Source organism: Mustela putorius, unplaced genomic scaffold (assembly GCF_011764305.1).
Source record: "Mustela putorius furo isolate JIRA1106 unplaced genomic scaffold, ASM1176430v1.1 tig00003909_pilon_pilon_pilon, whole genome shotgun sequence".
In the NCBI taxonomy this organism is placed as follows: Eukaryota; Metazoa; Chordata; class Mammalia; order Carnivora; family Mustelidae; genus Mustela; species Mustela putorius.
In genome coordinates, this window is record NW_025422057.1 from 27580803 (window position 1) to 27606710 (window position 25908).

General features: G+C 51.0%; 1 protein-coding gene across 7 annotated transcripts in view; it reads right to left on the minus strand.

Moving 5' to 3' along the window:
• Positions 1-25908, minus strand: part of PAX2 (paired box 2) — an 80454-nt gene that overhangs the window by 44860 nt on the left and 9686 nt on the right. For all 7 annotated transcript variants that reach the window (XM_045068808.1, XM_045068806.1, XM_045068807.1 and 4 more), the window contains 2 exons: positions 4107-4192; positions 2312-2431 (listed from right to left, as the gene is read on the minus strand). In XM_045068808.1, coding sequence (XP_044924743.1) covers positions 2312-2431; positions 4107-4192 — 206 coding nt within the window. The remainder of the gene's footprint in view (positions 1-2311; positions 2432-4106; positions 4193-25908) is intronic.

The following is a 25908-nucleotide window of genomic DNA, read 5'->3' on the forward strand; positions in this document are numbered from 1 at the left end:
CTGCTCTTCTCCCTTCTTGCTCAGACACTTACAGTGGCTACTCATGTCTGCAGAACAAAGGACATGGTCCGGTCTTGAGCTGATCTCCTGTGGCCCTAACCCATGCACTTAGCCTTAGCCTTCCCTCCCAGCCTTTCTCTCTCACCCCTTCAGCCCTGCTAGAGCACACGTGAGTCTTCCCACCACAGCCCCTTCTGGTCACAAGGCACAGTCTACCAGACAGAATTTCACACTGCCATTGTCTCCAAACATGCCTCTGACCCATCATTCAAGCCCCTCCTTGAAATGCAGCCGTTTCCCACCAGGCTACTCCCTCCTGACTCTGGGTTCCCATGGCCTGGGCCCAGACCTCCATCACAACACAGCTATCTGATGGGCCTTTCTGCTCTCTGGGCTCACATGATTTACATGCCCCACTAGACTGTAAGCTCCTTAAGGACCAGAATCGTATCTTGTTCTGCTTTGGGGTCCTCCAGCACCAAGCCTTTCTTGCCGCGGATGCACAAGAAAGGTTCACTGAATTGAACTGACTTGAAACAATGAAGGTGGTCAGTTGCAGGGAGGAGAGCGCTCTGTTCTGGGGCGGCTGGGCCCAGCCCTGGGTGGCCACAGCCTCCTGCACTGGCCTCCTCTCAGGAGAACCACAGGAGCCCAGGAAACAGCGCATGTTTGGCCCCAAACACAGACACAAAGGAACAGTACACAGGGGAGTGGGGTCCTAGGGCTTCCCCCGGCCCCGCCTGGTGGACATCTCGCACTCTAAAAAATGCAGGGGCTGGTGGTGAAAGGGAGAGCCCTTGGGGTCTGGGGGAAGAGTCTTCCACACCACTCAGGGTGCCAGGGCGCCTGGCTAAGGCTGGAGTGTGGGAAGCCCCCAGGGAGGACTGGGACCTAGCGCCTTTCCGGAAGCCTCTCCCTGCCCATCAGGGGCTGCCGCCAAAACAACCACAATGAAATTTAGTGAGTGGCAAAGGCCGTGGCAGCCAAATGGGTTTCGATATTTTGGAAGAAGGAGAAATAGAGCCAGACAAGCTGTTTCCCTGTGAAACGAGGCCATTAGGGCTTCTGGAAGGAGGCCAGCACCAGGTCATCACTGTCTTGCCAGACCCAGGCCTCTCCCATGCTCCGTCCCTTCTGCTGGAGGCTGGGGCTTTCACACTCTCTTTGCCCTCAGCCTGGGCCCAGGGAATCTCACTTTTGTCCCTTTTCTCCATTCCTTACCCTTGAACGCTATCCCAATCAAAGGCTTGTCTATGCTTGGGATGGCCATGTGATTTATTGTCCAAACAGGACATTTTTTAGAGAAAAAAGAGATGCCAATGGACCAAGATGCAGAGACAAAAAGCATAAATTGGGACTGTCCCGGCTAACGGGATATGCAGTGCCCCTTTATGTTCATCTCTGGAGGATTCTATTTCATGGGAGGTCCCCTTAAAATCATACACCCTCCCTAGACCAGAAGGTTGCTGCTTCCCCAGCAGGGACCATGAGACCAGGACAGGAAGCAGGCTCCAGACACTGGTGTCTCCACCGGCCTGGGCTTGTGGGCCCTGTGCCCTGGACCCTCCTCTCATCGGAAGAGAATCAGATGGTCACCAAGGGACTCCTCATATCTCAACATTTGTAAAACGCCTTCTCCCAAGCTCCTGGCCAGCACTCCCTCTTCGAGTCCTTTCCCCTCTTCCTCCTCTTCATTTCTCCCTCTCCTGAACTCCCTGCCCAACGGGTCTTGGTCGCACCTTGAAGCATTACCTGGAACGGGGAGGTGGGGGAAGGGGGCAGACAAGAGCCTGAGTGGTGTCTCCTCCCATAGGATGGGGTACAGAAGGCCCATGTCCAGCTCCCTGAGTGGTTTTGGTGGGGGCGGGGTGGGGTGCAGAATCCATATGTCACAGAGAAAGGACACCTGGGTCAGCTGCATGTGATGTCATGCCCCCATCTTCTGATGGGTTGGGATCAGGTAAGAACAAAGGCAGATTGGTCTTTAATCCTTGGGTCAGAGATCAGCTGTCTCCCAACTTCCTGACACTCCGAAGATACAGGGCTCATGCTCTCACCCTTGCACCCCGCTGGGATGTTAGGGGCAGTCCCAGCAGAAGAGGAGGCCGCTGAGGCTGCAGAGCAGATGGTGAAGCTGATGGCCAGCAGCCTGCCTCCCTCTCCAGGAGCCAGCAGGGCAGTGGGGGGACCTGGGCTTTGCTACTAAAACTGATCTCACAGCAGAGCAGCTGCGAGGCCGGGCCGAAACCGGAGCTCCGAGTCCAAGGACAAAGCATGCACAGGGAAGCCAAGCCTCTTCCCTCCTCCCTACCTTCATCACGTTTCCTCTTCTCACCATTGGAGCGAGGGATCCCCAGGATCCCATTGATGGAGTAGGATCCCACTGGATCATTGGAGGCGCTGGAAACAGGAGGGGAAGCCGTACTGGGAACTGGATGAGAGTAAGGAGGAAAGGCCATCAGGATAACAGCTGTGATCGCAGACTGAAACCCCAGGGCTGGGGGCAGAGAGGGGCAGAGGCAGTAAGAGGGACGGGGAGCTCATAGTCCCCTTTGTCCTCTGAGGTTTACGGGGAGCGCAGGGCTCTACAGCCCCAGGTCTTCACCCCAGAGACTCCTCTGGGCCCTTCAACTCACTTCCTGAGGGTGGAGGGAAACACTAACCCTGACTCAATCCCAAGAGTGACTCGGTGTTTCTGCAGAAAGCGCAGCTCCTAGCAGGCCTCCCTGCATAGCCAGTCACCCCTGGGACCGGCCTGACCCTGCTAAACATACCCCAGCTCTCGGTCTCTAGGCTCCTGGGCCGGCCTTTACCAACTTTGTTTCAGAGGCAGTGGCTTTCTAGGCTCTGTCTCTGACCCTCTAGGAGATACAAGAATGGGCATGATAATTGCCCAGGAGGCTGTGGCTCCTCTCTACCAGTTGCTTCTGGACTTGAAATCACTTGAGAAGCTCCTCATTTCTCCCTCAGGGCACAGGTTAGTGAAAACACTCACTGTACAGTGATCAACTCGGGTACAGCCTGGCCCGGCCCTGCTTCCCGGCACACACTGTAACATGGCCTCGGAAACTACGGCTCCTGCCAACTTCAGGAGGCAGGAGGGCTTGGACCAGCCACTCTACTTCCTGCTGGTACAGACAGAAGGGGAGAGCTGCCAAGAGGGGCAGTGGGAGAAGTAGAACCACATTTCAGTCCCTTATGCCCCAGGCCACATCTATGGCTACAGCCCCATCAAGGGCCCTTGGGTCAAAGGGAAGACTATATGGCAGGGGACATTAGCTGGGGTTGCGGTGGGCCTGGGTCATGTCTCTGAGAGGCCATGAGCAAGGATCAGTACAAAAGGAGGCTGAAGCAGCAGAGTACAGACAGGAGGGGAGAGAGACAGATCAAGAAGAGACGGGTTGAGAGGAAAGAGGCCATGAGGAGCAGGGCAGAGAGGGGGGAACAGATCCAGAGCCACGCATGCAGAGAAAGGGAAAGGTAGAGAGAGGAGGGAAAAGAGATAAAGCAGAGGAGGGGAGAAGAGAAGAAGAATTTGAAAAATTACATGCGGTAAGAAGGTAGATAGGAGAGAAAGAGGCAAGTGGAGACAGAAGCAGATAAAAACAAAAGATGAGGGAGGAGGTGGAAGGGGGAGAGGAAAAGCTAAAGGATGGGGACACCTGCGTAGCTCAGGGTAAGTGTCTGCCTTCGCTCGGGTCATGATCCCGGGGTCCTGGGATGGAGCCCCTCATGAGGCTCCCTGCTCAGCGGGAAGCCTGCTTCTCCCTCTCCCGTTCCCCCTGCTTGTGTTCCCTTTCTCGCTGTGTCTCTCTCTGTCAAATAAATAAATATTTTTTTTAAAAGCTAAAGGAAAATCTTGATTTAGACAGAGACAGAGACAGAAAAGGAGCCGCCAGGAGATGTGGGCAGAAGGCAGAGAACGGTTCTGGTGAGTGAGTCTCCTGGGGAGATCCTGACCTCTAGGAGCTCAAGAAGAGTGTGGGCATGGGAAAGCGGGCCTGGGACCTCAGGTAGATGGGCAGGTGGTCCATTCTGCGGCAGGGGAGAGTGTCTGGCTCTCCTAGGTGGGGCCCCCGCCTCCTCCCTTCCTTAAGGCCTCTTACCAATGGTGTGGCCGGGGGCAGTCACTCCTGTCCCAGCCCCATCCGGCGTTGGGTGGAAAGGTTGCTGAACTTTGGTTCTGATGATCCTGCAACAGCATCAAAACAGCATCACACATCACATGCCTACTCCTGCCAGCACCAGCTCCAGCCCAGCCCTGCACAGGGCCTCTCCCAAGCTTCCCAGCTCTTTCCTCATCCCTAGGGTTCCGTGTGCTCCCCTCGCTGACTGCTTCGAGGCATAAGCCGTCAAACCCCCCCCCTCCAGCCCCAGGGCTCTGCAGAACCAGCCTAGTGCAGCTGGACAGAGGCGGTCTGCATGCTCTCCTGCGGTGTGCATTGTCTGAGCCGCAGCTTGATTTTCAGTGGCAAGGACTGGGGCAGCAAAGTGATGGAGCACAGCATCCTTCCCTTTTCTGGGGGTGGGGATGGCTCTGGTGGCTTGTTGCCCTCCCTTCCCTCCTCGACCACATGCAAAGCTCCTCTGAACAGGACTCCCTGGGTCTGGAGATAATTTTGGAGCTGGCTTTCCTATTGGGACTGTACCACAGTCCTTCAGAGTTGGGGGACAGAGTAAGATTTCCCTACGTCTTGAGCTAAAAAAATAACCAGGAAAGGGCTGGGTCACAGGGGGCCCTTTTTGTGCCTGGAATTCCAGCATAGCTCACGGTCCCTTCACCAAATACCAGGGCCTGAAAAGCTTCTCCCTGTGTCCATGCACTGCCCAGCTCGCTGGCCCAATGATTTGCTTTTCTGGGGTCTTACTTGGATCACAGCGTCTTTACTAGCCTAGTTGAAAAATCTGGCACCCACCCTGTATGCTCTGGCGGGGGCCGGGGGTGGGATCAAACACCCCAGGGCTGGGATGAGCCTGCTTGTCAGTGATCTGAGGAGCCCACGGCTCAGTGATGCACAAGACCAATGCCAAGACCAAGGAATGCTCCCCTTCGCCCACTAGTCCAAATAGGTACCCTTGAAAGCAGCTTCTCCCATGGCATTGCCCCTCCCTACACAGAAGTGTGGGGGCCAAGTTCACCCAAACCAGCCAGGTGAGTCAGAAGCCGTGAGCAGACCCCGCTCTGGTTTAAGCGAGCGCTCACGGGAACAGAGATAAGGCTCCTGCCTCACTGTGCTAGAGGTAAAGCTGGATGGAGCGAGGACACACATCCAGAGAAAGCTCAGGAGCCCCAAGGAGCCTGGAAGTAAACGTTAGAAGGAGGAGGAGGAGGAGGATCGCAGCCCCTTGCAGGTGGGGGACTGGGAAAGAAGTTCCTGAGGAAGTAGATCTTCACGTAGACCTTCAGGGGAGGGCAGGGCTGATCGGAGGAAGCGACCGAGGGCAGGGAGAGAAGTGGAAGGGGCAGCAGGAGGTCTGGCAGGGGCCCTGAGTCCTGCTTCTGACTCTGCCTCTCAACAGCCACAAGAGCTCTGGGGCTCACCCATCGGTCTCTCGGGGCCTCTGTTTCTTCAGCTGTAAAGTAAAAAGGTGGGACTACAGGATCTTGAAGGGCTGCTTCCCAGTGAAAAACATTATGGTTCTAAGATGAGCAAAGCGGCTGTGGCAGGGTAGGGTGGGAGCATTATAAGCAGGTGCTGGAGGAAGGGAGGAGAAAGGCATGGAAGCCAAGCTGGTTTTAGGGGTTAAAGCCCAGACTGGCCAGCCAGGAGCAGTGGAGGTACATAAAGGAGAAAGAGGAAATAAGGCTGAAAATTTGGAAGTAATGATGGTAAAAGTGATTTTCCATCTGTTCATCATCTAGTAGGTGCCCTAATTATATGCAATTTATATCACTTATACATACGACGGTTCCTTCTCCCAACAACTTCCCGAGTAGATACTATTCTCATTTTGCAGGTTGAAAACCAAAGCTGACAGAGGTTAAGTGGCTCAGTCAAGACCACACTGTTGGTGAGGGCGGAGGTAGAACTCCATCCCTAAAACGGGTGCTCTCTGTGACTTTGTCACACTTCTGTCAACATGCAGCAGCCAGGGTTAGAGTGAGTCTCAAGCCGGGAGTGATCTCAAAATTAGAGATCCGGGTAAGGCAGCACACAGGCACAAGGTCTCAGGAAGGAAAGGAAAGAGTCTGCAAGACACTGTGAAAGCAGAATGACCAGGATTTAGCAACTGGCTGGAGTCAACCACGGCCCTAAGACCCTCAGTTCTGGGGACAAGGCAGGCTGGTGCTTTGTGCCGCTGTCAGGAGAGGATAGGGAAGGAGGTAGCTGGTTTTGTCTTGGGCTTGCAGTGTCTGGGGTGGTAAGGGAGTGTCCAGCTGGCACAGCAGACACAGATCTTAGACTGTCAAGGGAGAGAGACAAGGGACCTAAGGAGCGGGTGTCTGGAGGGCACCCACCTTCACAGGCTGAGGAAAAAAACCTGACCTCGCGGAGGGCTCAGAATTGGTCACATTGGAAATGGCAGGATCACAATGGGGCCATTTCACCTAAGTCATTGGTGAAGAACATTTCCAAAAGGAGTATAATTCCCAGCATCAATGACAATGTAAAGACTAGAGGGTACTGGGAATAAGAGGCACAGATTTGAGAATCTGGGGGACGGCGGTCTCATTAAAGCAACTGGGACAGGACAGAAAGAGGTTAGGGAGTGAACAGGAGGAGAGGGAGGCAGTGAAAGTAGACACGAGTGCCTTCAGAAGTCTGTAGGAAAGGAAAGGAGAGGAACTGTGGAAACCAGTGGATGGAACTGGCAGCTGAGGGGGAGGGAAGGCCTTTTAAGGTAGGAAGGACCTGGATATGTTGGCAGGCTGAGGAGGGAGAACTAGGGGGAGAGCCTGAAGTTGCCCGGCAGAATGCAGATGACTAGGAGAACAAGGCAGAGCAAGGAGAGGCAGCAGGAAGAGCTGGCGAGAGATGGTGCATTTTGAGGTGGCTAAGAGCTCTGAAAAGGAGCTTTTACAGCTCCTCTCTCTCAGCACAGCAAAAGGCAAGTTCATCTCCCTAGAGCTGGGGGAAGGTTTGGAGCATAATCACAATGGGAAAGATCAGACAGGAGCTGAAGCCCATTGAGAATAGTCTATAGGAAAAGTCTAGAAGGGGGCTGTGCAGCTCAGAGCAGCCACTCTGAATTCATTGCAGCAAAAGCTTCTGGTATCTCACTGGGCCTACTGTGTGGGGGCTCTGGACTGCAGGTTGGTGAGCCCTGGACTAAGGAAACCCCAGGGCTGGGGCTGGTTGACTCAGATAACTGGATGGCCTTACGGAGTTTCTATCTTTGTTACCAAGAACCTCTGACCCCTGGGGCACTGGTGTAGATTTAGTTGAGGTAGCAAGTGATGGAAAATCACTACTTCCTGACAGCGGCTTGGGGATCCTGGGAGAGGAGCTGGGCAGGGCGCCTGCGTGAGTTACTTGTCTTCTTGGTGTCCATCCATGCCCCCCAGGAAGTGGACACTTGCTAGAATCCAGAGCTGATCTGGGGAAATTTAAGAACTGGAATCGTGGATACCTGGTGGTTATTGATTGCTGACCTGGAATCCTGTACATGACTGACAAAGCCAGGGATTATCACCAGAGCTTAAAAAGATAAAGTATAGGACTTCTGTGGGTGACTGTCTGATACTACTTTCTCCTCATTCTTTCCCCATCTTTTTCATTCTTGGCACTGCAAGACAGCCAGACACATGCATGTCCTCCACGGCCCCAGGCGGGTCTGGCCCTCAAGTCAAGTGTGCAGGTAAAGATCTTTGGGGGCATCAGTGGGGAGTCCGGGAGCCCATGTCTCTACTAGGCAGCTAGCAAGTGCCATTTCTTACTGCCACGGGAAAACGGCCCTGTCAGGACCCCTGCTCCCTACTTCTTTTTCCAGCATGTTCTCCTTCACAAGGATGGGCCCTTCCTCTCCAACCTTTCCCGGCTTGGCCTGAGCCCAGCAGGAGGCATTTGAGGAGCTTCGCAAGGGTGTCACTAGGGTAAAGGGATGAAGGGGGTGGGCTCTGGGCCCAGTCTGCCTGAGTCTGAGTCCCAGCTCAGGGGACTTTCTCTAATGAGACCTCTGACAGTTTCTTACTCCCTCACCTATAAAAAAGGATAATAATACTTGTCCACCTCCCAGGATTGTCGTGAGGTTTAAATAAGATAATGCATGTCAGATGGTTAGTATGATGCTTGGCTCAGTAAATGCTAGTGCTAATAATAAAAACAATGTCTAGGAGTAGCCATGTTCCTGTGGGTGGCCATCAGGGCCAGCTGCCTTCTATTTAGGGACTGAGCCAGGTGCAGGCAGGAGGCCTCGAAGGCTGACATGGTCCAGCCCGGTCAGTGCCGCCACTATGGGGGCCCCCGACAGAGCATCGAGAAGACAAGAAGCAAAAGCAGCAGGTGTCGTAGCCTGACCGCAAAGAGGCGCATCAGAGAGACACGCAGTGAGACAGACTAGGGCCCTCCGCCCAGGATCCCTGGGAGGGATCCACAGACAGCATGAGCCCCAGCTTCTTCAGGGCCCAGTAGATGCCAGGCGGCCGTGACTGTGCTTCCAAGGATAAATGACAAGGCAGGTGAAGTCACTCTTTCCTTGGTTAAATTCCCAGGAGGCCTCCACCTCCCACCAAGCTGGAGATCAAAACAGTTTCATCAGCTCTGTGAGTTAGAATGAAAGCAGGTAATGAGTCTCCTATTAACAGTTTGCTAAACTCATAGAGAAACCGAGGAGCTCTGAACATTCTAAGAAAGCGGCAAGGAAATCCTTCCTCCTCTTCTGGTTCTCCTACTCCTCTCACTTCCTCTTCCTCCTCTCCTTCCTTCCTCTGTGTGTCATTCTCCGTCTCTCTGCCCCGTGGCTCTCTCTGCCCATCTGTGGGTCTCCCTTCTCTGGGTCCGTCTGTCTCTCTGCGCCCCATAGTCCCACTGTGGCTGTGTGAGGTTATTGATTCCTGGGAGCTGGGGGAAAGCAGGAGGCAGGGCTGGGGTGCAGGCTCGGGGATGGAAATAGAAGGCTATAAATTATTTGTGACAGGAAAGCAATAGTGGCAGAGTGCTGAGCACAAGTCCTGTGTCACTATTAGATTCCTTTTAGCCTGATGACACTGTAAAAAAGGTTAAGTGTCTGCTGGAATCGTACACCTGGGGGGCCGGAGCAGCCTAGGAGCAGAACAAGCCACTGAGAGCAGGTATATCAATTCTCCAGGCCAATAATATTCCACTCATTGATCACCACGCAAAGTTCAAAAATCTCATTACAGCCAGGCAGACCGGGAACTTTTTACAAATCAATAGAATGATATAATGTATGTATACTTAGTACAAATGTATCTATTCATCTATCCATCCATCCACGGTCCGCCTCAGGGTTTCCAAGTTAACCTACCCATCATATTATGTTATGTTATGTATGATATTATATTGCATTGTATTATATGATAATAAATGGTGTGCAAAAACTTCCCCTGAGGTGGAGACGAGGAGAGGTCCTATTAGCATCGAGGTGACCTCAGACAGCTCACCTTGGAGAGAGTTAGGTGACAGCATAGCCAGGGCGAGGCTGGTCAGGATTTCTAGGAGCAATGCTTCCTTAACAGGAGCCCCAGGAATAAAATCCATTGTCTACTGAGTATTTACTATGCGTTAGGCAATGCTCTACGTGTCCCTAACAGTTTACTTAATCCTCACAACAACCCATTTTGGAGATACGGCATGTTGCAATTTGCCCAACGTCACCCATTTAATAAATGGCCAAGTCTGGGGTTTGAACTCAAGGAAACTAAATGCAAGGTCCACACCTGTAACCACCACGCTAGCCTACCTCCAGAAAAGAAATGCCCTGTAGCCCAGAATCCAAACTCCTGGATTCTATTTCCAGCCTCTTCTGTTGTGTTCTGAGAAACAAAGGGTAGGGGGCTCCCTGAGAGTTAGTATTCCCTTCTCTAAAATGGGAGTAATAACACCTGTAGGAACCAGCCGCTGACAACGTGATATCTACATGGGATCTCCAAACACGTCCCCATAAAATCCTGTCTGGCTGCCTGGAGCAGACGGCTTTCCCCGCAATGAAATTACTTCTTAGCAGAACGGCAGGTTGGTCCCAGGCTTGGCCGTGTTACTGGTTTGCTGAAAGGGTCTTTAGGGCAAGAATTCAGGTGTCTGTATACACGTGCCATGCACATGTATAAATCAATTCAAACTGTCCTAGGGTAGACTGCCCACTTCAGAGTTTTTGCAGAAAATATTTCATTCCTCGCAGGGGGAAAGTCTGTCCTGATTTGGTAAATCAAGGGAACTCCAGGGGCCAACAATGTCTCAGCCTGGCTGGCCCCACAGCCCACCAAGCCAGGGGAGTGGTGGGCAGGGCCTCCTTCTGCGCCCTCGGGCTTCCTGGGCATTAGAGGCTGGATCATTCCAGAGGACAAAGGATATTTGCTTCAGCAAAGGACATTTTGCACGTAACTGTTTCAACACAGGCCTTTGAGAACTGCCTCTGCAGGCTACATGTCCTCGGGCTGAGCCCTGAGTCAAGTTGGAACAGCGCAAACAGCTGGATGGAGACTTTTCATGGCAGAACTTCAAGTGAACTGTCATAGATTATTCAGGAGAATTTCACCTCCCCTAAAAATGGTTCCTGCCTCATGATCCCAGCGTCCTGGGATCCAGTCCCACATTGGGCTCCCTGCTCCGCGGGGAGCCTGCTTCTCCCTCTGCCTCTGCCTGCCACTCTGTCTGCCTGTGCTCACTCTCTCTGACAAATAAATAAATAAAATCTTAAAAAAAAAAATGGTTCCTGCCTCCCCATCCTCCTGAGAACTTTGAGGAACAAGGATTTCCCCTCCGTACATCCCAGGAATCAAAGCCCTCACATTCAGGACCGCCCCCTGGCAGACGAAACAGTATCTGTCCAACCTGCTCTCCCCACTGCAGCCCGGAAGTGCTTGGTGCAAAGTCATCTTCCCAGGCTCCTGCTCAGCAGTCTGTGCAGGTCAGAGTGGCTCGCCCATGCCCACTCAGACCCCTGCAGGTTTCAGCGTGGACAACCACCCACAGGTCAGGCAGGGTCTGTGCGTGAACATGGCCGCAGACGGGAAGCTTCCGGCAGGAACTTCCATTCTAGCTAGAGCATGGTAGAGCTGGAATGCTGGGCTTCCGAGCTTAACGCACCTCCCCCGCCCACCCCCTCCCGCAAATGCGCCAAGAGCTTCTGCCTCCTTTGTTGCCTCTCAGAAGGCATGACTGAGCTCCAAGAGATGAAAAGCTTGCACAAGAGCTTCCTCAAACCACTGTCCTTGAACCACCTGCACTGGAATCCCCTGGGGGGCACTTGAGCCCTCCTGATTAAAATGTCTGATGGTGTTAAGGCCCAGGACTCTGTATTTAAGCAAATTGCCCAGATTATTCTTAAATCCTATAATATTTGAGAAGACCGGCTTAAGCCAGGGGGTGAAGAAACCACACTTGTGGTAATATAGGGGAGTCTTGAGAGGGTTGAGAGAAAGTCTTAGAAGGCTCAAAGTTTCCTTACTCCTATCTGTCCATCGACATTTCTCTCCGTCTGCTGATCCTGACTCCCACTGACCCAGGAACCAAAATTCAAGAAGTTCTCACAGTTCCTCCGTGGAAACTAAACTAGAGGTTAAAAATAAAAATAATTTCAAAATAGGTTTTTGTACATTGCCAGATACTAGATTCCCACTGGGTTCCTTGGCTATCACCTTAAATAGTATTTCTTTAGATATCCTGCATCAACGTACCCTTCTAAGACTGGCACTACAGGCGATAATCCTTCCACCACGTGTCCCCGGGAGCCCAGGCCAGATACAATTTACCAGGCTAGATGGGCCATGGGGCTGGCCCAAGGGGGCAATAGTGATGGTTTATATGATGAATGGTAAGCATATGGATTGATTTAACTTCAAGATATGCATAGGTTTAAAAATTAAGGGGCAATGTGTTTAACTAACCATTTGGAAACCAGTCTGCAGTGCATGCCAAGCCCAGAGCGTGACCAGACTAGCTTCTTTCACCACGAGCCCTGCCCTCATCTGTCAGGGCTTCCGGGCTAGAACTGGGGTCCACCAGCTGTTCACCCCACGGTCGGTCCTGCTTGGGAAGTCCAGAGGCTAGAAGATTGGCCGGATGTGATGGTGAAAGGGGTGCCGTGTAGCCTCCCTGCTGGGACCAAGTCCTCCCTGCCCAGGCTCCGCGTCCCACCCCCGGCAAGCCCTCGTCCCTAGGCAAGCAGAAGGAAGCCTAGAGGAAGTGCCCCGAGCAGCAGCAGAGGTGGGGCCTGACCACCTTGCCTCTTGCCCCTCCCACCTCTGGCCCAGTGACTCCAGCATTCGAAAACAATCCATCGGTCTGTCTCCTGAAAGAATGTGACGTGGCTAAACCCTACAATTGCTTTCTATTACCAACAGAATCAATTCAAAATTCCTCAGCCTGGCCTTCAAAATCTTTCCCAATCTGGCTCCGCCCTGGCTTTCCAATCTATTTCTCTCCGCACCCCTCTTGCCCTCAGGGTCTAGCACAGAGCTGAAAGCTTGTCTCCTTGCTTACTGAATTCACACTGAGTCCTCCCCTAGACCCTGAGCTCTACATGGGCAGATATCACACCCATTTCTCTCACTAATGTATTTCCAGCACCTAGCAACGGTGCCTGGCAGAATGTTAGCGCTTAAAAACTATTTGCTGAATAACAAATGAAGGTTATTATTAATAATGATAAGGATAACATCTTTGGGAATGAAGTGTACTAATAGACACTCACTGTGTACCAGGCCCTGTGCTAAGCACTTTACATGAATTAATTTATTTCTCACAACTTCTTAGCAAGATTATTATCCCTATTGCACAGGTGTGGAAACCGAGACTCAGAGAGGTTAAGTAACTGACCCAAGGGCACACAGCTGTTAGGCAGCAGAACCAGGATTTAAACCGGGGAACCTGGCTTCAGAACCCATGCAGCTAACCACTGGGTGGAACAGCTCATACCCAGAATAGATGGTAGAATCTAGGAGAGGCTGGCCCGATAGAAGAGCTGCACATAATAGTAGTAAAAGAAGTAACTAGAACTTATTTCATATTCACTGACAGCCACTGTAACAAATGCATCTGCTCATTTAAATCCTAGCTACAACTCTGTTAAATAGGCATGTTCTCTATGATACCAAGGAGACAAGAGTGGCTGAGCAATTTGCCTAAGGTCAAGTGCTTAATAACACCGGAGCCAGACTCTGGGTGCAGGCCTGGGACTCCAATGTCTTTAGACTGAACAATATGACCTCTTCTGGAAATTTCTTTATTAACAGTTATCTGTGTTTGCTATTTGGGCCTCGTCTTTTCCCATCTATGTTCTGGACACCTGAGCAAATGTATGCGTAGACAATGGACAGAAACTGCGTATAGGAGCGATTCTGAACATGCTTAGCCTCTCCCCTGTGTTTGATGAGCAGTGCATCTGTGTTACAAACGATCCACAATTTTAAGTTAAGTGGCTATGGTTTCAGTATTTATATGCATTGGGAGGTTTTGGGTGTAGATTTCCAAATTCTCTGTATCTATTTATCTACTTATTTAGTTTCCGAATCAAGTATGTGAGTGTGTAATGGTACCACACACCAAAGTGTTTCTATGTTTCTAGAAACTACTATCCTGCTTAGTGTATCTTTATTTTCATGTCGGCTCTGATGCATTGATCCACAATTTATAATACTAGATATATTTGTCAAAACCTACTTCATGAATTTCTGCCCCAGTTATGCCTATTTCTGTCAAATATGTAAGCCACAGTCACATTCTGCACCAGTCCCTTTCCAGAGCATCTAGGATTCTCACATCACAACTGTGTTTTTATATTGGTCCATGCATCTGTATTGATGTGCATAGATGTGCACTTGTACACCTGTGTATCTTTTTGTCTATGGCTAGGACGTGGTGGGGGGGATGTGGAAATGAGAGAATTATTAAATGCCAAGTAGATGTGCAATAAATTCCATTGATTTTATAAACTTCAACTTGTCTTCAGTCTCCTTCCATTCTTTATCCTGGGGGCATTGCAACAAAAACCTATTTTAAATACCTTTACTTCCCCCCCCTCCCCCTCCCCAAAAAAGTGTCAATATTTTATTTGGATTTTTAACTTCGCTCCATAACAGTTGTTTGACCTCCTGACTCGTGCGAGTCACATAAATTCTGGGACTTTATTCAGGAGCCATGTTCCTGCTATTGAATAAGCAATTTGGGAGGGTGAATTAATGACTTGTGCTGTTGCTGGAAAGTCCCTGAAGAAATATTAAAATTGCTTGCAGACTGAATCGATACTCAGTGAACACCCAGCAAGACGGCCTCAGCTCTGGAATGGCCACTGAAGGCAGGGCTTGGTGGAGGAAGGGGAATTCCTGCACCCAGCTCGGTGAGCCCCCGCTCCGGGCCCCCCCCCCCCCCCACCTCTCCCTCCATCCCTGGAGCTCTGTCATTTTCAGTAACAGCAAAGTCTTATTAAACCCCAGCCAGGATAGAGCTGATTTGTCCTGTCTCAGGAAGCAGGCTCAGGGGACAGTTTATTCTCTTACTAGCAACCAGAGCCCAGAGGCCTTATTGAAGGTGATGGTCTGGACACATCCACCTGCTGGAGAGACGGGATGGCGCTGCTGCTTTCTGGCAGGCTGCGCTGTGCCTGGGGATTGGCTGGGCACTGCGCTCGGGGAGGCCGTGGCCCTGACCATTTTCTGCTGGGCGTGCAGAGGGGCTGGGGGCTCTACGGCCCGGCACTGGCTCCAGCTCTGCGCATGCGTGACCAGCCTTTGCTGTTGCTCTGGCAGCCACAGGATTTCAGCCTTTGTGTATGGGTGTGCCTGTGGGATGGAGAGTTTGAATTGTGTTGGGTGTACGCTGTAGTGCATTGTGCCCCGATGCATTCCTGCAGCTGGCTTAAGGTTTGTTACTTGGTGTTTTGTGATATTGTATTGAGGTGACGGCACTTTGTGTAACACTGAGCTGGAGGAATGTGGGTATTGTTTAGCAGCAATGTCTAGGTTTCTGCTTTGAATTATTGTGTTCGTTGATCATATCAGCATCTTTTTTTTTTTTTTTTTTTTTTTTTTTTTGTAATGTATGTCTCAGAGATTAGGTTAATGGGTGTCTCCTTGGTGATGTGGGTTGAGTAATGATGTTGGATCTGGGTGGTGGTGTAGGATTCGGTAATTGCTTTCTCAGTGTGGTTGTGGGAGGTGGGTGAGAGGGCCCATCCTTTAGCTTTTTTACCTTGCTCCAGCTTAGTCGTTTGCCCTGCTGCTTTCCAGAAGGAAGATTCTAGAGATGGGGGGGAATCTCTTCTCGAGGACCAAATGCACAGTTCTGTCCTGTTGGAAGCCAGCTGCCCCTGATCCATGAACACTTCTGACACAGGTCCTGGTACCACCTTGCCTACATCTGCCTGAAGGGTCAAAGCCTGAAGCTGGACTCAGTGCCTACTGAAAGTCTGGGTCCCTGATTTGACAAGAGGAGGATGGATGGGAGTAAACTCCCCGATTCCAATGAACGTGAACCCAAGTCCAGCATGAATTCTAGCTCCCCAGTTCACTAGTCTCCGTGAACTAGACTCTGGCCATCAGCACCTTCTTCCTTCCCAGCATCCCCTGCACTCACAGGGCCACACCCACAGCACAGGAGAGTAAGGCAACACCTCAAAGATGTGACTTCCTACCAGGGTGTGGGATCTCTGTTCTGAACTTGTCAAGAGAAGGGCATGAGGCTGTAAGATATACAGAGCCCCACAAGAGACTGTAGATACCTGCCCTTTCTCTGATGGAAAAGTAATAGGAAACAGGGAGTGGCTGGAGGAGCACATGGGTTTTAGCCAACTGAGCCACCCAGGCGTCCCAAGCACATGGGTTTTAGAACCAGTATTGCCTGGGTTCAAATCCTAGTTCTGCTGCTTAGCCTGTGACCTGAGTAAGTTATTTAACGTCACTGTATTCCAGTTACTTTACCTACAAACAATCCTATAAAGCCCTATGGGGTTGTTTACGAGGCTTAAATCAATTAATACATGCGACATGCTTATAATGATTTCTGCTATAGAAAGCACTTGTTAGCTACTATTATTATGAATATAAGGGCTTACCAAGTAAAGGAGCCATAAGATTTGCCTATGCATGTGTACAAGCACATCCACATGTGTGCTAATATACATAAAACCCTAAGATGAGTAAAGGTATGTGTGTGGTTTAAGCAGAGAAGTGCAAAAACTGCAGTCAGGTAGCATGGAGAGAGGGCTACTTCCCTCCTTGGTCCTCTGGTCCATTTGGACAGGGGCAGGAGCTGGGACATGATAGATTTCACCACTGCCCATCTCCAGACCAAGGTTGCATCCGGCCCTGTGAGGACAAATAGGCAGAAAGGAAAATGGTGGCCCTTAAACATTGTACAGTTATGACAAAAAATCCCAAGATAATTGAGTTCTCAGGATCCAAATTTAGCTCATTTAAAAGATTTCCTTTCTAATTTAAAAAAGAAGAACGTTGGTCAGGCACTAGGTATAAATAAGGGATAATGAAATCATGGGGTCAAGTTGGGAAATAAGGAAGGGGTAAGAAAAGAATCAGATCAGTGAATCTGAAGGCATTTGGGTGTGGATCTTACGAAAGTCCATTGAGCTGAACTTGGCTACCTACCCAGGCCAAAGGGGCAGGGAGAGCTATAGGCAAGAATGGGACTGAGTGCTGGGCTCAGTCCATGGACCTTCCCGTAAAGATGGGGAACCAGAGCACATCATCGTGAGTTTGGAAAACTTTGGTTTTCATCTTTGCTCCTGTTATGCGCAGAGTAAGTAGAATTTGTACTTGTCCAGTTACTGTGAGCTATTACGCTTAATACGTTAAGCCCAAAGTAAAATTTTTCTCCTGAATTTGCTCCTTAAAATCTTCTAGCTCTTAACAGCGAAAATAACTGCAGTGATTATCAACCTCCCATGCTTCCCTGAAACATACAGAGATGTGGGCCAAGAGTAGCAGGTTGGTTTGTACTTGTCAAATATTGGCTTACTTCCCCTCTCCTCTCTCTTTATCCTTTATCTTACCTTTACTTTTTCTCCTCTCTTCCCTTCCTCTTTCTGTTTACCTTCCTTCTCTTCCCTCTATGGCATTTAAGAAGCAGAGGAACCCTTCAAACCCATAAAATAAGGATTTTTTTTCATGACTGTTTCACTTTATCTTTAAAAAAAAATGACAAAATGCAAAGCACCACAACCCATGAAAATGTCATGAAGCCCAGAAAATGCCAACCTTCAACTCCTCAACCACTAGTAGGCTAGTAGGAGTGTGCAGGCATAGGAAGTTTATACACACACACATGTACGCACACACACGGACAACCATAGAGGCTGGGATCTCAACCAACGAGGACAAAAGGGGCAATTACCTGACTAATTCTGTTCAGTGGTCAGATAACTGACTCATCGTGGGCTTTTTTCCCTGCACACACATAGAACAGGCCCTTTCCTAAATCCAGCCGGGATCGTAGTGGACCGTAATTCTCACTGGCATTCACGATACACATTTCTGTTCACAGAATATCCTTTCAGCTCAAGCTTATTTATTTAAAAGAGGTCACTGTTACTGCACACACAAGCCAGAAGTCACACACGTTGATGTAGACACAGAGCAAGACCATTTGGTGACTATGACCGCCATAATAACAACTCACATGTATTGAACACTTGCTAGGTGCTTGGGGGCAATGCCGAGGTGTGCGGATTAACTCAGGTAACCCTCCCAAGAACCTACGAGAGAGCTGTATGGTGGGCCCCATGTTAGATGCGTGAAGAAACCGGGGTCCAGAGAGGAGAGGAGATTTACCTAAAACCACATGGCCAGTCAGTAGGGAAGTGGACTCGAACTCCAGCCATCGCTCCCAGAGCCCACTTTCTTATATTATCTGGGTTACCTAGGTTTGTGTGAACAGCCTGGCAAATAGCAGGTGCTCAGCAAAGGTTTTCTGAATGGACAGATGAAAGTATAAATGAATGAAAGACCATGCCTCCTAAGAACCAAACACTCTCCTTTAAGATAACCCTGTGGATTCCATTAGGGAAGCCAGGCCTACTGGACAGCTTACCCTCATCTGAACGAAGTGATCTGCCCTCCCAACCAGCTTTCCAGGGAGAGCGCCCACCAGCTATGCTTGTTCAAATACCAAATTCTCTAAACACCAACTCTCCACCTGCCTCTCAAGACCAGACCCGTCTCCTTGTAAGCCAGAAACCAGACCCAAATGCATCAAAGACGCTTTCTAACCACGACACTTTGTCACCTAGACTATTTTCCTCTGCAAACAGGTGTTTCCCCATGAAATGCAACTCCAGTGAAATGAAAATGAGTGTCGATGCCTGGATAAGAACTAAGAAATCTGATCAATTATGCAGATGTCTCTAAATTGCCAGATATTTGGCTTCTTATTGACAACCCTCACAGAGGACTGCCTACAGGTTGGGTTTTCGTCCAGATGTTTGGGACTTGTCACATTTACCTGTTTGTCATCAAGTGCGTATGCATTTCTAAGAGACACAAGTGAACGCTGAAAAGGAGGAGAATGACTCAGAATAAAAGAGACTAAAGCAAGCTCTCTACCAAAACTAGTCAAGCAGACTCTATCTGGGAATGGGTTGCAGCCTTGGACATCCGTTAGAATGCAGGTCTGGCTCACAAAGATTCATGGGTTCGAAGACCTTTAAAGACCTCCTAAGGGTGTTTCCTCGGCTGTCTGCAAAGCCGGCCCCATCAGATCCCTGCGCCGTGGAGCTGAGGGGTCAGTCTCACTGGTCTGACAGGGAGGGCCCAGATTACGGCCAAATCCATTCCCTTCATGCTGACATAGCCTCATCCACTTTGTGGACGCCTGCACGCCCGGGCACAGAGTATCTCCACATGCGATCCGACCAAGCTGTAGATCTTGCAACGCTTGGCGTAAATCTGGTTTGTGACTTTGTACATGTACCCCCGTGTGTGATTTAGTGCTCTGCTTTTTATCATGGCTCCACTTCCATTTTCTTTCCCTCTCTCCTTTTTAATGCTGTTTACAGCTTTCTTATCCATATAGTAGCGCGGTGATCCCTCAGTGTCTCCACTGATCTACCCACATGATTTTTCTGACCCGTGTTTTCTCTCCACTCGACTTAATTTATGTGTTGGTAAATAGGAACTTTAGATTGTTCTATTCAACGGTGTTTGGGGTTATTGCTTTTTATCAAAGGCATCACGGTGTTGAAGGACTCTGTGCAGGGGACATTTGTTTACTCCCGTGAGTGACCGGCTGTCCCCACACATGAGAAGGCCATGTGTGTGCGAGTGTGCCTGCGCGGTGCCCCCAGAGTGTGCCTCTCGGCTCCGCTGCCCTGCGTCAATGCTGCTGGGCACTGGTAGGAAGAGCTCGGTGAAACCAAGCTGGTGAAACCAGCAGCCGCCCCTCAAACGGCTGGAGATAAATCCAGAGCCCTCCCTGCAGGTGACCGGCTTTGTTCTTTTAGGAGGAGGTCCACCTATGCCTCACAGGGCTGATTCCTCCAAATTTCCCCTCCCATCCCCTTCATCCCCGAGCTGCAGTGGAAGCTTGTGGTGACACGACTCACAAGCCAGATCTGAGAGATCTCTTCTCTTAGAGCCATGAGTTGGCAGTGGGCAGGGGAAGGGGGGCAGGGCAACGCCTTCTTAGATTTCGGGGTCATCTCCTGTCTTTTTTCTTCCTCTTTTCAATTTTTGCCACATCCTCTCCTCATCTCTAACTCTATTTGACCTTGAACTCTGTCCTCTCCCTTCTCACCACAATGTGTCCCATAGGGGGTGGGGGTGGGGTTGGCACATCCAAAGACGCAGTTACCTGGCCTGAGAGGCCTGGAGGCCAGTAGCCAGAGGGGCCAGCCCATCCCTCCACTCCTGGAAATAAATCCCATTGTATTTGCATTTTAATTTTCCACATAAACAAAGGCCCAGAGTACTCGCTTGGGCAGCATCACTGGACGAATTTAATTAGAAATGAAAAGTTTATAGGGCCCTCTTTAATGCGATTAATGCTCAGTTAACATTTATCACATTCATTCGAATCGCCTTTTCTAAGCAGCCACTGGCCATGAAATGAATTTCTCTCAACTTTTTTTGTACCCACCCTGGGAGGTCATCTCCTAAGGAGTCTCCGGGTGGCCTCCCTGGGGCCAGGAACTACCTGATCCTCAGGGCCAAGTTAAGGGGAGGCAGGGAGGGGAAGAGGCCAATGTGTACTTGCTGAGGCTGGAGGACAGGGCGTGTGAGAGTGAGGGGGGCCACTATTTCTAGGGGGGAACTGGATCGAACCAGGGCTGTACCCTCTGCAAAGAGCTGAATGCTCAGCCCAGCAGACAGGCCAAAAGGTTTCAGAGCCTCTTCCCTGATTTAAAAAAAAAAAAAAAAAAAGAGAGAACTCCCTTTCCAACACACATACTCAGTCCACTTCTGTGGCCCAAAGAATAGGTTTGAGCTAGAGCTGGCCCATGTCAGTTACCTCTGGCTCTCAGTTCCCTCTTCCTGTCTTAGACCATCTCTCTCCTACCCCTTCTCTCTCTCTCTGTCTGTCTTTCTCGTCAGGGGCTCCATTAGACTGTCCCTCCACCCAGACCCATGGTGACTGGGAAGGGAACCCGAGTCTTGACCCCAAGGAATACCTCATTTCCTTTGGCTCTCCCAGAGGCCAGACAGTCCCCGTCTGTGGGAAGGCTGCCTGCCCTGGTGTGAGCTCCCTAGAGAAGCCGAGTGGAGTAGGGGAACATGAAACCTCTGTTGGTCCCCAGAGGAAGGACAGCCTTCCTTATCTTATCAAGTTCTCTGAGCTCTTTAGTTAGAGTCTACAGAGATTGGCCCCCTAACCCAAACCAGCTACCCTGAGGAGGAACAGAGAGGAAGGAAAAAGGTAAGTGATGGGGGAGGGAGCGGAGGTGTCCTCTCTGCAGATGATAAAAGGGGATAATCAGCTTGACCTGTATTCCCACCTACAGGCACACTCCCTTTGAGGACCTTGACAGACACAAACCATACGCTGCTACCAGGACTCCTGGTAGGCGTGTCACACACCCACGGCCTGGCCATTATGGGCTACTCTATACCCTGACCTCTAGCAGAGAAAATGCACACGTGTGTGCACACAGACTAAGTGTGTTGGGACACTTTGCGCCTGACCGGACCCCCACTCGTCAACCCATCGGGTGATCTATCGTCCATTCAACCCACGCTTACCAGAGAACATTTGCTAACGTCCCAAATAGGTCACTCATGCGATGGCAGAGACTCTCATTCTGAGACCAAACAATCCCTTCAGCCAGAAACTCTGTGAACAGCAAACCACTAGCCCTCTGTTTGATAAGACTGACTTCTTTTAAGCGCTCCCTGGAATACCAGGACCAATTAGACAGCTTCCCAGGACACGAACACTGGATTCAGCTAGATAGATAGCACATGCCCTTTCCAAAGTTCACAGGCTCTTTCCAAAACAGAGCCACACGGAGGCCCTCAACGCAGGGTCACCGACTTCTCTCCGTCTGACACACAGCCAGGCACCATCTCGTCCTCTCAAATTAGGATGGAAAGTCATGGGAGGTAGAAGCAGTGTCTCCTGGGCTCCTGGGTGGCTCAGTGGGGTTAAAGCCTCTGCCTTCGGCTCAGGTTATGATTCCAGGGTCCTGGGGTCGAGTCCCACATCAGGCTCTCTGCTCAGTGGGGAACCTGCTTCCTCCTCTCTCTCTCTCTCTCTCTGCCTGCCTCTCTGCCTACTTGTGATCTGTCAAATAAATAAATAAAATCTTAAAAAAAAAAAAATAAATAAGAAGCAGTGTCTCCTCCCTGACCATCTCTGTGGTCTGTCAAGCGAGATACACCTGCCTACTAGGCTGCTGGTTTCCTGCAGCTTCCTCCACCAGTCCAGCAAAGACTCTGCGGCCAAGAGGGAGCATCAGGGCAGGGGAAGGCCACCTCAGGGGCTCCAACCCTGCGGCCACTGCCATCCTCCCTCCCTGCCCTCCTTCCTTCTCTCTCCAACCTCTGAGCCCTTCCTCTCTGATTTCTTGACCTCACTGCGCCTACCGGGTAGGAACAGTTCCCCTCGTAGCCTGCTGCCCTGTCTTACGGCCTTTCTGCTCCCCCTGCCAAGCGGGACCTATAGCGTCCCTCTCTGGCTTCCTCCATCCCCAAATGGCTGCAGGGAGAGCTCACTGCAGAGCAGTTCGGGCAGGGCTGAAGGCAGGCAAAGGAGGAAGTCCAGGGCAGAGTGGCTGGAGGCTCCTGGGCAGAGGGCCTCGAATCTAGAACACCTAGGAAGTGAGGAACCTCCCTCCCTCCCTCTTGGCCTCTCTCTGATTGTCCCCTCTGCTGGGGACCAGGCTACAGCGACTACATTGCAGTGACCCGACAGCCACACCAGCCTGCCTCATGGTGCTGCTGGCCACGAGCCCCAGCTCCTGCGACTTGACCTCCCACACCACTTCCTATGTCCTACCCCCTTTGTCCTTCCTGGTTGGCCTCCCTTTTCTCTTTTACCACCTCTGAGTTCCCTGAAGTCCCTCTCAGCCTGGTCTACCAGCTGCCCGGAGCTCAGGCTCCCTCTGACCACCTCCAAGCACCACGAGAGGCCCTTGGTGGAGACACACGGGATCCAACCCCCTTTTAAAGCTTCCAGAGCTCCCTGCTGTGTACTCTGGCCATGCACTCCATTCTCATCCAGCCAAGCCAGCTCCGAGGCCCCTCCCTTTCACCCCTCGGCCTCCCCACCTCCTTTCCCCCCCCCCCCCCCGCTCCTACTCGTGCCTCACCCTCCCTTGCCCTCACAGTAGAGAGTGGACTCTCCCCTCTCCACTTACCTTCCTCGGGGGCTCCTGGACTAAGGGGCTCTGGAAACATCCCCCACACCCCTGCTCCTGCACAGTTAGAGCTCTGGTCTGAAGCAGGGAAGAGAAGCCAAGTCTGGTGACCCAGCCCTGGGGCTACAGACCAGGGTCCCAGGACTGAATCAGGCCTAAAGCCACGTTTTCATCCACCAGTGAGGAGTTTTCAAAACCCAAATCTTCTGCCTCTAGGCTGGGCCCACATCCTCCAGCGCTGTGGCCCAGCTCTCACCAGCTCCCTCCCAGCTCCCACAGCCCCACCTTCCTCCCTCCACGTCCCTCCAATCAACCTCACCCCTCTAGAATGCCAACTCTCGGTTTCTCACACTCTCACGTGAAACACACAAAATAGCTTCTTCTATTATCTCTCAACACCCAAAAGAAAGAGTCCATTGTTTTTTGTTTGTTTGTTTGGGTTTTTGTTTGTTTGTTTGTTTTGTGGTTTTTGTGGTTGCTGAAAACGACCTACCAGAGGAGCCTGGCTCCATGGCCTCTCCCGTCTCCCTCTTTCCTTCTATATACTTTCTTCTCCTACCTGCGGGGGATGGCATGGGTCCCTGCTCCTTCTCCTCCAGTCCCCTGTCACTCTCCGCTTTCCCACTTCTGACAGCTCCCGGAGCCCAAGGCATCTGCCTGTGCCTTCATGTCCTGCCTGGTCTCCAAGGCCTCTCCAGTCCCCAGTTACGTGTTTCTTACACAGAGCCTCTTCCTTATTTCCTCAGCTCCTGGGTTCCTGGGGGAGGACATGGCAGCTGGGCCCAGGGCCTGGCCCTTGGGAGAGCTCTGCCAATGACTGTGTTCCCGTGCTGCTGTCACGCCTCCTGCCGGGGGGAACCTATATCCCTTGGTGGGTCTTGGCGTTAGAACGTACAGGAAAAAGACCCACTGTGAAGAGCATCTTTTTAGTTGTGTATACAGTTGGTCCCTAACTGATCTTGCCGACTGGGCTGGGACAAAGTGAGTGTCTAAGTGAAGACGGACAGCTGACCTCACACCTCTCCAGTACGAAGGTGACATCCCTGTAGCCAGGGCCCTCTTTTGGGGGGCTGAATGGACCGTGGAGTATTACAGCTTAAACAAAGATTGAAGGAAAATTTGACTTCAGTTTGCCCAAATTATGAAACAAAGAATCTTTAGCTGAGCCCTACTATCACCCACTGGTCCAAAGACTGCCTCACTGATTAACCTGATGGGCAAGGACAAGGTGTCCAGCCTTTGTCTGTGACTGCAGGACACATCCTTTAGAACTTCCTCTCTTTCCTCTTGGCCTCGGAGCCTTTTTGCCAAAGAGCACACGCACACACACACACAGCCATACACACTCACAATGTCAACCTCTGTGCCTAGAAACCATTGTGAGCCGTGTTCAGGCTGTACCTTGCCAGCACCCAAACAAAAGATTCCACGGGAGGAAAACTTTCAACCCCATGGTTTCCTGGTAAATTTCATTTCCCATCTGTTTATTTCACTTGGGATAGGGGCATTGGTTAGTGAGTTACTGTTTCCCATGCCTCAAATCTGTCAGGGATCTCTCTCTCCTTTCTGGACTCACCCACACAGCCAGGTACGCTGCACTGGCCACAGCTGCACCTGTAACTGCTTCCCTTGCAAGAATCTGAACTCTGGACACCTGGCATGGGTGTGCCGGGAAACAGCAGGGATTCAGAGAGGTGGCCGGCCAGGTTGGAAGCCTTCACTGCACTCTTTTAAAGAACAGGAAGTGAAGGGGCGCCTGAAGGGCGCAGTCGGGTAAGCATTAGACGCTTGATTTCAGCTCAGGTCATGATCTCAGAGTCGTGACATCGAACCCCACCCCCTACACTTTGGGCTCTGCAGGCAGTCTGCTTGGGATTCTTTCCTTCTCCCTCTGCCCCTCCCCCTGCACGGTCTCTCTGGCACGATCTCTCTCTCTCTCAAGTAAATAAATAAATAAATCTTTAAAAAAGAAAGAACAGGGGCGCCTGGGTGGCTCAGTGGGTTAAAGCCTCTGCTTTCGGCTCAGGTCATGATCCCAGGGTCCTGGGATGGAGCCCCACATCAGGCTCTCTGCTCAGCAGGGAGCCTGCTTCTCTCCCTCTCACTCTCTGCTTACTTGTGATCTCTGTCTGTCAAATAAATAAATAAAATCTTTAAAAATAAATAAATAAATAAAAAAGAAAGAACAGAAGTGAAAAAGAACTATATAGACATCATTTCTTCTCACTATGAGACCTCCAACTCCAGGTAGCAACAAGGAGGGACTGAGGACAAACCTGAGAACTAAGAGAGGAAGTCACAGAGCTGGAGATCTAGGAAGCTGGGAGCAGAAAATGGAGCTCTTGGCTTAGGGAGTTCCTTCATCAGTCCTACGGACAAGCCGGGGAAGGAGGTCTCCTATCCCCTGCAGGTTCCGAATAAGCCCCTCTTCAGAGTGCAGGCTCTTGGTGTGGTTTGTGGGGGCAGGGGTGGCATTCATCTTCTGCACCAGTTACTACCACGGCTCCTCTTTCTCTGGAAGCTGTGATGTTCTGGTCTACAAGCACATTCCATCCCATGTACAACCACACTCTCTTGCAGGCACCGGAATAAGCCCAACTGTTCCCTCCCACACCAACTTCCAACACTAGATCCAGTCCCTGGATCTACTACGCACAGGAATTGGCCCCTTCTACTGATATACACATAGCTCTGCTCCCTCCCCAACCTTCCCTGCTCTGGGTACCCTGTCTCCCTTCTCCAGGGGCTGCTCCTGCCCGGCCCCATCTCCCCTGGCTAATTCCCCCTGTGGCCCCTATATTGAACTGTTGTGTTGTCCATTTCCCTGTGACAAGGGCTCTGGTTACAGAATTATTGATTGGTTTTCATGCAGACAGATGGGCCTTTCCTGAGCTCCCATCGAAATCTCTGGCTCTACGGGCTGATCGTTGACTCTCGGGGTGGAGGACTGCACCCGGAGACCACCCTCCATGCAACCTTCTTTGC